Consider the following 13,606-nt stretch of genomic DNA (forward strand, 5'->3'; position numbering starts at 1 on the left):
GCCCCAGCCTCAAATCTTCCTCTTCACCAACCCCCTCCAAAAGTCAAAACTGTTCTCATCACTCTGCAGCGCCCAAACCCTCCCCGTCCCCCTCAACGCCCCGTTGATCCCCCCCTCCGTCACCTCCTCCGCCTTCAACATCCCCCAATCCCTTGTGATGCCCACCACCCTCGCCCTCACCCCCCCTTCCGCCTCCAGAGTCACAACCTGGTTGCTATGCAGCCAATACCGGTAATACTTCTCCTCCAACTCCTTGCTAAAACCCCCTTTCACAAACTCCCCATACAACACCTCCAACCTTGCCAACAGTCTGGCGAGCAACCTCTCTATTTTGAACGGTTGAAGGCTGTCTTTGTTCGGCATGAGCGGGATAACCGCATCAAGCGAGGTAGTTGGTCTCGCATTATTCGTGTTAATTCCTATCCCCAGAACAACCTGGTAGTTCCCTGCCGTGTAACTGCAATTTGCCAGAATTCCAGCAACTTTGACATACGTGACAGAGTCAGGGTTGTTAGGATCGCGTACGTAGACGTCATTGGGCCATTTCACTTTGGCAGGGAAATCCTCGTAGCCCACGTCGTACGTTTTGATCGCTTCCACGATGGCGATGGCGGCGAGGTATTGAATAAAGACTATTGGCCTGGTACTGGTGAGGTGAGCAGGGTGGTTGATGACTGTCGACATGATCAACGACCCCGGAGGGGCAACCCAAACATTTGACCCGCGCCCTCGGCCAGCGACTTGGGTTGTTGCTGCGAGGGTGAAACCCGTGGAGAGGTGGGAGAGGAGCTTGTGGTTTTTCTCGAGGAGGGTGTTTGTGCTTGTCACTACCTCGCCGTACATGAGCACATCGCCCCATTCCTCCGCCCCGGGGTTTTGCTCGCGGGATTGGCGAAGACTGGAGTAGTAAACCGCGTGGTTGAAGTAAGGCGTCTCCTTGGGTTCCGGCCAGGCTGTTTCATGGGATACTATGCGCTTGGGGATGTGGCTGTAGTTTGTTGTTGGGTCTGGGGAGCCCCGGCTGGGGCTTATTCTTGGTCTTTCCAGCTCACTCTGGAGGGCTCGGCTGAGGGATGTCAGGTCCCAGCGGGATTCTGGCTTTTCGAGGTGGAAGAGGTCGTTCTCGCCTTTGATGTACTCGTCGCCGTCTTCTTTTGTGATGATGTCGTCGAGCGAATAGAGGAGCTCCCCTACTTCGTTGTGATGGATGGAGGACACGTGAAGTTTGGAAAGACTGGGAACGGCTGTCCCTCGGCTTACTTCCAGTCCTAGTTTGGTTAGACAGGCCTTGAGGAACGTTGTCCTAGATGGTTCGTCTGCAGCGAGCTCCTCAATGAGCTTCTCATACTCGGGCAGGTCGGAGTGTCTGCCGAGATTGACGGCGTCGAACCTGGCACATATCAGTCCATCATCCTAGAGACAAAAAAAAAAAAAAAAAAAAAAAGGAAGGGGAAAATAGCACTCACTCAGGATGAGGCCCAGTCAAAATCGCCGCTCCCTCCCCAACCTTGCAGTACACCATTGCAGCCTTTACCTCCCCCGATTCCACATCCAAATCCCCCTCATACTCAGCCAAAATATCAACCTCGGCCCCCTCACCCGCAAGCTTCTCAGCATCAACAAAAACACCACCACCATTATAGTAGCATTTAAACACCTCCGGAAGCTCCCCATCCCCATCAAATCCCTCCTTCCTCACCCTCACATCAGCAGCTCTTGCCCCACGCTCACTATGATACTCAAACCCCTTGAACGCACCACCCCTACAAATCCCAGGATAAAAACTCAACTCCCTGCTCCCCACAACCTCCATTGACGCATTCCCAACCTCAAACTCACACCTCTGACTTCCATAGTAGCCACCTGCACAAAAGCCCAAATACGCCCCCCCGCGACGGACATACTGAGCGATATTGCGGTTTCCGGGGCCGTTGAGAACACGGCAGTACCCTAGATCAGCACCGCCAGGGAAAACAAGCAGAGCGCAGGTAGGTGCCCATGGCTCCTTGAGAATGGCAGTTTCTGTGATGGGGATCACGGCGTAGTTGGGGGAGAGCAGCCGGCGGAGGGAGTAGATGCAGTGGCGGACTGACTCGAGGGTTGAGCCCGTGCCTTTGGAGATGTAGACATTGTTAGTTGGAGGTTGTTATTCTAAAGGGACGATTAAAAATCCGCACCTGTGTAGACCAAGACATTGAGCTTGTTGAGCTTTCGTGAAGTCATTTCAGCTGTTGTGAGTGTGTTGTTGCTGCTGCTGCAGGGGTGTGACTCGGCGGCAGCTCGGGACTGGAGCAAAAAATAACGTCAAAGGTAGTGGCGGATATGTGTCCAAGCCTTTTTACTCTGTCAAATAGTCTGAAATAATAAACAAAAAAACAAAATATTTTTGTTGGTGCAACACAGGCTCGGCCGATCCGAAAAGATACAATGGGCTCAGCACCTTCCAAGGACGACGACAAGAGACCGACGGTTGAGCAGCCGACACCGCCGGCGGCGGCGGCGGCAGAGCAGGAGGAGGATGAGCCTGACGAGTGGTGAGTCCTCTCAACGTTGAGAAGCGGTTGATACTGATGACTGACTGTGGCAACCATGCAGGGACAAGCGTATTTTCAGCACCGGCTGCGCAGGTACGTTTTGGTTTTTTTGAAGAGAGAGTGATTGGGGGTTGATGCCGTTATCCCGGTGATTGCTGGACGGACCTGGGTTGAGGATGACCCGCCGCTGATGTGCTTGAACACAGAGGAAAATGCAAAGTTGACCGACTGTTACTACGAAAAGAAGGACTGGAGGCAATGCAAGGAAGAGGTATGTTATCAGTCAGTAATGTTGAGTGATCTCGAGACTTACAAGACACAGATGGAGATGTTCAAGCAGTGTTGGAAGATGCAGGGCAACGATAAGCGGACTGATAGCAAAGATGTCTGATAACGACAAGACATGGCCATTTCACCTGGACGCAACCTTGACATTATGTATCATGATATTAACCTCTCTCTCATGATTTATTTTGGCCCGATTCGATGAAGAATAACTGCTGTGGCCACTGAGAAAAGACTGGAAGGCTGAATTGCCCTGTCCAACACCCCTTGCAACCATTTGCTCAGCGCTCGCTCAAAGGCCCAAGCTTCTGCGCAAACCTGCCAGCCAAAATTTCCACTCTTCCATCATCGTATCAACACCACCACCATCACCACCAAAACAACCATCTCTCCTCCTCCTCCCTCCCCGCGCATCGCCTATGCGACCACCCACAATGCGCACCACCGCCCTCCAAGCCTACCGAAAAGGCGTCCAATCCCTCACCCGCCCATCAACCACCTCCTGCCTCCTCCCCCCATCAACCACCAACCGACAAGCCTCCTCAACCACCACCCCCCCAAGACCAAACCCCTACATCCGCAAACCCATCTCCAAACCCCTCACCTCCAAAACCATCCCCCCAACACCCTCCCCCGCTCCCACCGTCGAAGAAGAACCCCTCATTCCCGAAGCCCCCCAAACCCACGACCTCGACCCCTCCTTCAACCCCCCTATCCACAACCCCTCCGCCTCCCCCCCCTCCCAAACCTTCACCACCGCCATCTCCTCCCCCTCCCGCCCCTTCCCCCCTTCCGACTCAGGAATCGACTGGTCCTCCTCCTTCCACGGCCTCAGCACCATCGCCTTCTCCCCCGAAACCTCCTCCATCCTCATGGCCCCCCTCGACCCGATAGACGTCGAAATGAAGCCAGACGGGATAATCTACCTCCCCGAAATCAAATACCGCCGCATCCTCAACCGAGCCTTCGGTCCCGGCGCCTGGGGCCTCGCGCCCCGCGGCGAACTCGTGGTAGGCGAAAAGGTAGTAACGCGGGAATACGCCCTCGTCGTGCACGGCCGGTAAGCCCCCCTTCCCCTCCCCAAACAAAAGAAATACTGTGCTGATATGAAATGGGAAAAAAAAAAGATTCGTCGCCCAAGCCCGCGGAGAATGCCAATACTTTGGCGAAGACAACATCCCCACCGCCGGCGAGGGCTGCAAGTCCAACGCCCTCATGCGCTGCTGCAAAGACCTCGGCATCGCCTCGGAGCTCTGGGACCCGAGGTTCATCCGCGAGTTCAAAAAAAAGCACTGCCACGAGATCTGGGTCGAGCACGTCGTTAACGGAAAAAAAAGAAAAGTCTGGACGAGAAAGGACAGCGAGCCCATGTATCCTTACAAGGTCTCCAAGGGGGGTGCCACGACATCGAGTTCATCAGCAAGAAGGGATGATCTTGGGCCGGTGGTATAAAACAGACCGAAAGAAGAATTGTAAGATATGGATGGGCTTGTGAACGATAGACAGCTGCATGGCACATCGATGTTTTGTTTTGAAGTAGATGTTTATATTATACCAATCACGCTATACACCATGTATTCATGGAGAACAGAGAGACCAAGTCCCGTCTTTTCCTCGCAGCGAAGCTCCTCAGATCTACCTCTGTAGTGTATTTGTCTTGAAAATAACCAAAAAAATCCAACAAAACGCAGCACTCCAACCTAACCATAACCAATGATATGGAAATCTTGTTGTTGATCCTGCTGTTAAAAGACCATCTCACATCTATTGTCCCCCATTAAACCCCGAGCTCCTCCCCTGCTCCTCCTTCTTCCCACCAGCACCGGCAGTATTCCCCCCCTGTCCCCAAGCCCACGGCATCCAACCCCCCGTCGAAGTACCCCTCTCCGGCACCTGCCTCCTGTGGACCCTCGGCTCATCCTCCTCCCCACTCTCGGCCTCTAGCTTTTCAAAATCCTGCTCTGACCGGCTCTTGGACAAACCGCTGGCCGACCCGGGGGACCCATCCTGCGACACCGACCCCGGCCGGTTATCATGCAAAGCTGCCTGTTCCTCCCGGTCAAGCGCCGACATGACAATGTTGAGTCTCTCTCGCTGAGCTTGAATAAACGACATACGAGCTGAGGCGCCCGCTCCACGGACAGAAGGGGGGATGATGCTTGACCATGAGTCTGGTCGCTGTTGCTGCGGTGTCGGGGTTGAGGGAGCAGCAGAGGCCGAGGCAGCAGCGGACACGGCCGAGGCGAGGAAAGAGTAAAAATCCGAGCCGAGGCTGGCGGTGTGAGAAGGGGGTGTTGCGCCTGCTGTGCTGCCCCAGCGGGCGGAAGGGAGGGTGAATTTCGCGAGGAGCGATTGGGTGTATGACTGCGGAGTTTGAGGTTGGGTAGGTTGAGAGGCGGAAGCGGAGGAGGCAGCGTCGGGGGAAGGGGGGAAGCCGAGGATGTTGGTTTTGAGGTATTCAATCGCTTGCTTGAGGTAGGCGACACCTGCTGCTTTGAGACGGTCGTGGGCCGAGGCGATCAGTTCCTCGATGGCGGTTTCGTTTTCTTCGAGTCTCGGGTGGACGTATTCCTCGTAGATGTACCGGGCGCCTTGGGTTTGGGGGAGGACGAGGTAGAGGAGGAAGAAGAAGCGGAGGTAGGCGTAGAAGGGGATCCTGTTTGGGATGGTTGTTAGGGGATGGTTGAGTTGGGGGTCAAAGGGGTGGGCGTACCAGCAGAGAAACCACTCGGTCCAGGACTCAACGAGGAGCGCGCAGGCGAGGACAACCCAGTACATGAGCCATGGTGTAAGTTGGGCTGGGTCGGATGTCTTGAGGGCTTTATAGCTGGCGAATAACGGGAAGAGGAAGGATGCTATAGAGCTGTTTCGGATCGAGAAGCACTGGTTAGAGTGCCATGTTCAGATTTGTCTGGCAGAGAGAGCAATGACGTACGAGAGGAGCTTGGCAAATATGTCAAACATCCTGGGTGAGTATTACAACAGATCTCGGCGCAAATCACAGTCGCTGCGTTTGATCTTGATTCCGAAAGACAGACTGATCCGGTATGTTGGCGATCACCCTTTGATCCGGCGGCTGTCCTGGGGGAAGTGGGTGTCGCGGGGGGTTGGACGTGAGAAAAGGGGAACAATAGAGAAGGCGACGGCGCCGAAAAGTTGGTAGAGTTGAAGTTAATAAAGCGATGACGGTACCCGACCTGATAACATGAGGCCCGGACAAGGCGGTGATCAGCTAGCGGCACGGGCAGCCTGTCGGGCAGCACGAGGCCACCTCAGACATGGAGCATACATAAGGTACCTAGCTGGAACAGCTCAGCAGACCAGCTGCTACCTTACAGTTGGTGTCCTTTCGACTTTTCGAGGTGCTGACGGGAGAGGTAAATGCGGAGAACCCCACTATTCGGTGCATCCCAAATGCCCGATAAGGCCGATAAGCAACGACGTAATGCGGGGTCGACCACGCTAAAGCCGCGTCTGTCCGGCACTGGAAGACACAGACTCCAGCCTCCCATTCAGCTGATCCATGTCTTATTGTGGCTGGAATGCTCGAGCTATCATCAACATCTCACGCATCTATCTGTCTCGACCGGAAAATATCATACTTAGATCATTACATGTTCTATTGCTGCCTAGTAGGGTCATGCTATGAGTGACGCGGCACTGACAGGCCCAACCACATATCCATCTCCATCGTCATCAACGTGTCGCCAGATGCAAGGGGCACTCTAGTGTACACCGCTCTACGCCTTGCGGCCAATACAGCTGTCAAATACATACCCTCTCCTGCCTTCCCTGGACGCCTTCAACTCGTCATAGAAATCCTTGGCCCACGCCTCCTCACGATGCCTGGGCTTCCACCCCAGCCTCGGCAGCACCGTTCCTGTCATCGCCTTGTTTCCAGCCCATCCTAACTCGGCCATGTCCACCATACCCGACCCAACATCGTCAGTGATCTCCTGAAGGCTCTTGAGAACAATTGTCTTTTCCTTGGGTGTGTCCTCCCGAGGCAATACCCCCTCAGCAAAGCAAACATCCAGACACCTTTCGAAAATCTCGGTGTGAAGCACCCGCCCGACCGAAGGGTGGATGATACCGTCCTTGCCCGACGGAATGTACCCAATCCCGCGGTCATACCGTTCCAGAATGATCTTGACCAGGAGAATGTAGGCATCGGCTAGGTCCTCAACGTGAACCCAGTCGAAATTGGCCGTGTCATTCAGCTTGAAGCCGTACCCGTTCATCACGGTATAACGCATCAGAACGGGAACGATGATACCCTGCTTGTTGAAGAGACCTGTCCCTTCACCAAAGATGGCCGGTGCGTTGAGACTTAGAGCGTTCACACCCAGCTCGTCAGCCAGCGTGAGAACGCCAATCTCGGTTGTCCGCTGCGGCCATGGTCTTCTCTCGTCCTCCTCCTTACACCAGTCATAGGTGGCTCTGCTGTTGGCGTCATCGAATACACGTCCGGGATGCGCCACTCCGGTGAGAGGCCTGTCGCCAAGGTTGGTGCAGCCCGAGATATGGAGGATCCATGGAGCAGGTGCCTTGGGCTTCACTCGACGAGCAAGGCCTTTGACAAAAGCCTTTGCGCCGTCAGCAAAGAAGCCTGAACCAACATTGACAACAATGTCGTAGTTGGCTGCTATCTGTTCGATAAACTCGAGGTCGCTCAGGCCAGGCCAGCGAATTGTATTGACGCGGTCGCCATAGGTTTCCTTCAGTTTCTGTTCGACGTCGTCGGTGCGGGTGAGGGCGTCGATGGTGATGGCCTTGAGGATGGGTTCTTCGCTCTTGACGAACCGGTCGATGAACGTGCCGCCGACATAACCTGTCGCGCCGGTCAGGAGGATCCTTTCGGTGGCCATTTTGATCGTGTGGGAATTGTTTGGATGTATGGAAAATGGGACTGGGACAGCAAGCAACCTGAGAGGACAACCTCTCTATTCATAGTCGCCCATCTTCCGTATTCGCCCCATCGCCGGTGGAAGACCGAGTGTCCGTTGCCTCATTGCAGGCCCCCTTCTCCCAGCCCTTGGGTCGTAAACGCAACCCCACGCTACTGCGCAACAGCACCGAAGTGGTTACGGAAATAGGAAGCAGTGGAGTGGGTAATATGATCTGTTGCAGACTCTGGACCATCAAGGTGCTTCTTCCAGCTGCACTGGAACCGATAACACCCCACTAGCGGACTCTGGAAACGTGAATGCAGGCACCGCTTACTCGGTTTTGGGAATCCGCTCCAGGGTTGCGAGGGTCAACAAGGGGCACCTGTCCAATGGCGGGAACCAACTGGGTTTCATTGCATTGCTGCAGGCTACAACCAGCTTCTGCAGTTGGGGAGGTGTGAGTGGTTCCTCACCACCGGTTCTTTTCCCGTCCACTTCCGCCCACACTTTGCGGTCGGTGCCGCGGCTTGTTGATCACATACATTATCGGCTGTGCGCTGTATACGAAACGTCGTTTGTAACTGTGCGTTTTTGCTAATAATCTGTGATTGTTGAACTTTCCATTACTTTTATATGGAAATTAAAATACTATAATATCTTGTCTTATTTACTTTTATTAGTTTACTATATTATTATAAAGCTATAATTATGTATTTTATTTAGTAGTTTTTACTATAATATTAAATTTAATATTTGTATATCTATATTCCAGTTTAAAAGCAAATTATACCGTTATTTCTCTCACTTTTACCCTAGATTATAGATTAAATATAGTTCTTAAGTTTAATTATTGTGACGATCTCCTATCTAGAACCTTTGAAAATGATACTAGTCGAAGGCGCTTCTAAACAATCCTAGTCTGGTACATGTAAACAATGTACAACAATAGCTTGTCTTAATCACAATAGTCAAGATACCAACAAATGTGACTTGAATTACATACTGCGGAACTGTCTGTTTAACACCGGCCAGTTCTTCTGTAAATATAAACTAGTAGATTACCTGGATCATTATGCTAAGCGTGATCGCGGATTACTTCCCCCAGCGTAGCTTCACCATGGATCATGGTGCCAAGAGTAATTCTGGATCACTTCTGTCACTTTAGAATCACTTGAATCACCTTGCTCCTGGCGCTCCCAGTCGCTCCACTTCCTATTAGTTTCTCTAACGATTAGCAAAGTACACCCCGTGCTTCGCATACTGTCTAACTTGCCCGTTAGCTTAGCTTTGATATAATGTTAAATATTATTTTTTTATTACTATCTTAATATAAGTAAATATTATTACATATTACATTATGATAGGAAAAAATTATTATAGTTTTAGAAATTATAAAAAATATTATATGTAGTCTATTATAAGTTATTTTTAGGAAATTATCGATCTTCGGTCTTATATCAGTTATGTAGCGAGTTAGATAGTTCTAATTCGTTAGCAAAAATATACGGTTATAAACGACGTTTCGTATAGAACGTATAGAGGAAATATAATATCGGCGGCTCCTCTACACTGAAGATATTAGCCAAAAGAGGCAAACCTGCACGGCTATGAGTAACTAAGGCACTAACATTTGTAATATCACGAAAGAAGAGAAAAGACACGCAAGCACTCTATTCTAAGGTAATGATCATGGGATTGGGAGTCATCCACTATGGCATGTCCTTAGAACTGAGGGCACCACAGATCATGTACCTATTGGTAGGCGCAACAAAGCCCATACTGAACAGGAACAACTGTAGGGCGGTGGCCTAGTAAAGTCACTGCCCGCGAAAAGTGAGGGCCAAGAAGAGCAAGGAAATTGATTCACAAGTTGATATTACAGTGTTGTTGTTGGTTGTTGAGAGTAAAAGTAAACAAAAAGAAAAACCAGCCTTGAGAGCAAACAAGGTGTGGGTCTGGTGAAAGGCGGGCCTTTGTAGGCTCCCCCAACAACAAAGTCACCCTGCAACCGCCAGAGATGCATGGGAATGGGCAGACCGTAGATATAAATATCCCGTACAATGTCGATGATGCCGTTGGCTTCGAGAAACTAGTGTACACCGACACGGTACGTAACAAGCGTAGACCATGTTGGCGATGGATAGGTCAAGAACATTCATGGCAACACCCGCCAACATCAGATAAGTATGAAGACCGAGACTGCCTTGATGGTGATGGCGAGGCGGCAGGAGATTCGGAGGTCTATTTTTGCCAGGATGGCGATGATGAAGAAGCCGATTTTTATTCCGAGTGTGAAGATGGAGATTTTGATTTGAACTGGAGACGAAAGGGCTCGGGTAAGGTAGCTGGTAAGTGGTAAGCTTGGGGGAGGGTTAATTGCTAACCATATTTGGAGTTCTGGCTAATGATGAAAGTTTTGATTCATGGAAGGAAATTTAAAGAATATAAAAAAGCGGCACTATGGCTGAAGGGACACGGACGGGTTGGAGATAAATGGGCGTCTACTTCGCTGAAACAGAAGGATGCCATGCTTTTTCTTGCGAGGTGGTCTTATCGCAAGGCAATTTGCAGGCAAAAGTTTGATAATACATCGCGATAGCTAGGTAATCTTCCCTTGTTTCTTCTCCTTCTAGGAGGCCGGGCGTAGGAGAGATAGAGTGGTTTGGGGAGAAGAAAGCAAAGTGCGATGTTGGCCATGTGATTGGAATCTAGTAAATCGTCAATACCAGGGCAACGAGAGGAATAGTTTCTACACCCTTGTGCTTTTTTCCTTCTGGGTTTCTTCTTTTCCTCGGGTGGCTATGTAATGGGGGTAAAGGGATTGTTGATCTATGGGAGATGTGCTTGTGCCTGGCTGGGGACAGTTGAGTTTGTAAGAGAACCTTGATAACCCTCTCCTTTTCTGACGATAGGAAGACGATAATACTATGCAGAAGCTATCCAGACTCAACCCGGTCACCGCTCGGTTCGCCTGCCCGCTCGCAAGAGTTCCCTCCTCTCGTTCTGCAGGTTTGTGGCACATCGTTCCCAAACTGCTGGGGCGGTGGGCTACCAGAACGAATAAGGGCTGGGATTGCCGCATCGTGCTGAGTCTCCAGTCCTGGACGTGAGACATTCTTGACAGCGAACTGCTAGTAGCACGTATGGGCGTTGATTGTTTACCTAAGTGGCACGTTGAAGGTGATAATTCTAAGAGGGACTGTGTTAGGAAACTAAGGCCTGGAACGGTGGTAGAAACGCCTCTCGCCTAGGTATCTTAAACGCTTTGGGGTTGTGTTGAAAGGTCTATCAACTATTTTCAAAGACCTATTTACTTTGGAAATTCAAGACCTATCAACTATTTTCGAGGAGTTAAAGGAGTTTTCTGATGTGCTGGACGACTACCGCAAAGATTTTTTCAGACTACCGCAGAGTTTTCTCATCATTAGCTTCTTTGAGAAGGCTGAGCCTGGCAATATGGGCCTGGTGCGTCATTATCTTTCCTTTTTCACTGTAATTACTTGTCAGGCGTTCAAAATCGGCACTGGACTGTGGTTTCCACCCATGCCTGATAGCTATCATATCTACACAATTGAGCAAGCAATCTGACAAATCAAGTCTAGATTGTTAGAGAGTACTCAACCACGATGGACACGCAACAGGAGATTGGCAGGCTTGCCGTCTCAGCTGATCACCGTGATATGTTCCAGTTTTCACATGCCGAATGTGACAAGTTCAAGACTTTCTTGAAAGTAGCTAGAGTTTCTGATTGAGGAAGCTATCAATTCCACCTGATAGCGCGCCGCTTGAAGTGGTAAGTCCTCTACGTCAGGATGCAGTTCACGCACGAATTATAACAATCGGTGTTTTTCTGACAGACCGGATCAGGAAACGAGAAGCGTTGCTTCAGCGATCTCAGAGGAGATGGCGGTGCAGTATGGAATTTAGTTTAGAGGTTTGGGCACAGTCGTCTACAAGAAAACCATACACCTCAACTCAGTGCTTCTCCTCCTGGGCGCATCAACTGCTGTTGTCGGATCTTCAAATGGCGTATGCGGACATCATGTTTGAGCAGGGCTCCCGTTAGCAACGACTTTTGTGCTGGCTGTTCCCCTGTTAGGCATACGTGTCGACGACCAGAATCCACGTTCATGATCAAAAGTACTTCGTTGATCATCTGGTCCTTTAAGTAATACCAAAGCTGATCGGCATTGTACCATGCTTCGGACGCCTCAAGCTCCAGATGAGGATAGACGATGTCGGACGGGACCAGATCATCTCCATGCGGGGAACGACAGGCGCAAAAACCTAAGGGCATGTGGCTCACAACAAGCTCCTGTAATGGCCTCCACACACTGGCGTACGGTACCTCATCAACCAGTATCTGTTGGAACTCTTACCTACTTCACGATATGCTATCGTCTTCAAGGAGAGTCTCGGCTTTGCTCTCCACGCTTGAGGCGAATTCTAGTTTCGGCGCCCTCTTTGGAGATATCCGGTGACATAATAGATGTTATTAGCGGCAATTTCCCACCTTATGACGGTACTACTGTTGTGTTATATGTTTGTTAATTCATTTCTCACCAATATGTGCCCCCAGAATATGCCTTTCCATCTTCTTGGGTGCCCCACCTGGCCGCTCTTTACGGGGAGTTCTCTGCCGGCGGATCTTCATTGTCCTGTTAGCTTGCTTCACATGGTAGCGGATCGCAGCCCGATTTGAGAACGGAGATGACATATCACATAGTGTAAACAACTACGGTGCATGTTTTCAGTCAGGTCATGTGATGTTGCTGCCCTCCTGGTTTTGAAGGCATTCTCAACCTCATCATCAGCGATGCTGACATTTTCGTAGAATGCAACATATATAGCAACTCAGATGCAGGTCAAGGGGTGCATCACTGCATTGCATCTATATCTACAGAGGATATATACTTACACAACACTAATTTGATTTACTTTTGAAAATCTAGAGAGAGTAATGTGGATTGTGGGGTTGGTGATGACGATAGTATTGGATGGTAGTGATGATGATGATGGATGTTGTGGTGGTGATTGTGATAGTGTAGTGGTGTTGGTGGTGATGATGGAGTTGTCCTGGGAGTGATGATCATCAACAAATAGAACGTAACCGCAGCAACACCAGAGCATCATCAATCATCGTGACTCAGCCTTCAGCCTCACTGTCGACACATCTCCAGTGACGGAGGATGACGGGCCGGTCTGGCAGGCCGAGACAGACAGTAGCAGCAGCAGCAGGAGCAACAATACCAAAACACCAAAAGCCAACCATCATCACCCAACCATCATCACCCAACCATCACCACCCAACCATCACCACCCAACCTCACCACCACCACAAAAGCTCAACAAAGATATGAGAGAACAACCAGCCAGGTCAGATTCGAACTGACAACTCCTACCTGAGGTTGAGGTTTTGCTTCTTAGCCTTTTTACTCCCTCCTTTCCACCTGGCCGGATCGGCTCTTACTAGTGAGGCTTCAAGGCTTATTTGTTGCTTTCCTTATTGAACTCATTCAAGTTTTACTTTGAATGGTACCACTGGGAGTCAAACCCAGAGGATGGTACCAATTTAGCCACCGGTACCGAGTGGTGAGCACCTTTTCCACAGGAAAAAGAAAGTGTAACCACTACACTATTAGACTGGTAGTTGTCTCTGCTATTTGATACCTGCTACATGCGGGACCTTATACATAAAGGGTCTGTTGGCAGTTGGTGCCTGTTGTGTTTGCTGGGCCAGCGTGGGAGGGCAGCATGTCATGTGATGTTGTGCTGTGTTGATGTCGACCGAGCCGGCAACAGAGCGAGGTCGCGTTGGCGGTGTTGTGACAGTGGCAGTCCTCGATGACAGCCATGTGGTCATGATATCCGGGCACGCTTCATTAACTAGGTACATAC

General features: G+C 50.6%; 5 protein-coding genes across 5 annotated transcripts; 2 read left to right on the forward strand and 3 right to left on the reverse strand.

The window, feature by feature from the left end:
• Nucleotides 1-9: 9 nt before the first annotated feature.
• Nucleotides 10-3,444, reverse strand: BPL1 (biotin holocarboxylase synthetase; the record flags this gene model as incomplete). The annotated part of the gene is made up of 3 exons (XM_062911960.1): nt 2,178-3,444; nt 1,467-2,112; nt 10-1,390 (listed from the first exon to the last, which is right to left on the reverse strand). Exons 1-3 carry the CDS (start codon nt 2,221-2,223, stop codon nt 10-12), a joined length of 2,073 nt encoding a protein of 690 aa, XP_062765729.1. The 5' UTR covers nt 2,224-3,444.
• QC763_403280 (uncharacterized protein) lies at nt 2,325-2,925 on the forward strand (the record flags this gene model as incomplete). The annotated part of the gene is made up of 4 exons (XM_062911959.1): nt 2,325-2,534; nt 2,596-2,627; nt 2,741-2,805; nt 2,857-2,925. Exons 1-4 carry the CDS (start codon nt 2,428-2,430, stop codon nt 2,923-2,925), a joined length of 273 nt encoding a protein of 90 aa, XP_062765730.1. The 5' UTR covers nt 2,325-2,427.
• On the forward strand, nt 3,239-4,445 carry QC763_403270 (uncharacterized protein; the record flags this gene model as incomplete). Its single annotated transcript, XM_062911958.1, has 2 exons — nt 3,239-3,879; nt 3,947-4,445. 2 exons carry the CDS (start codon nt 3,239-3,241, stop codon nt 4,269-4,271), a joined length of 966 nt encoding a protein of 321 aa, XP_062765731.1. The 3' UTR covers nt 4,272-4,445.
• A 138-nt stretch (nt 4,446-4,583) lies between these two features.
• On the reverse strand, nt 4,584-6,181 carry QC763_403260 (uncharacterized protein; the record flags this gene model as incomplete). The annotated part of the gene is made up of 3 exons (XM_062911957.1): nt 5,755-6,181; nt 5,533-5,682; nt 4,584-5,475 (listed from the first exon to the last, which is right to left on the reverse strand). The coding sequence occupies exons 1-3, from the start codon at nt 5,781-5,783 to the stop codon at nt 4,584-4,586; spliced, it is 1,071 nt and encodes a 356-aa protein (XP_062765732.1). The 5' UTR covers nt 5,784-6,181.
• Nucleotides 6,182-6,559: 378 nt separating this feature from the next.
• QC763_403250 (uncharacterized protein) lies at nt 6,560-7,687 on the reverse strand (the record flags this gene model as incomplete). The annotated part of the gene is made up of 1 exon (XM_062911956.1): nt 6,560-7,687. The coding sequence occupies one exon, from the start codon at nt 7,685-7,687 to the stop codon at nt 6,560-6,562; it is 1,128 nt and encodes a 375-aa protein (XP_062765733.1).
• Nucleotides 7,688-13,606: the final 5,919 nt, after the last annotated feature.

The sequence above is a fragment of the Podospora pseudopauciseta genome, chromosome 4, assembly GCF_035222475.1.
Source record: "Podospora pseudopauciseta strain CBS 411.78 chromosome 4, whole genome shotgun sequence".
Classification (NCBI taxonomy): domain Eukaryota; kingdom Fungi; phylum Ascomycota; class Sordariomycetes; order Sordariales; family Podosporaceae; genus Podospora; species Podospora pseudopauciseta.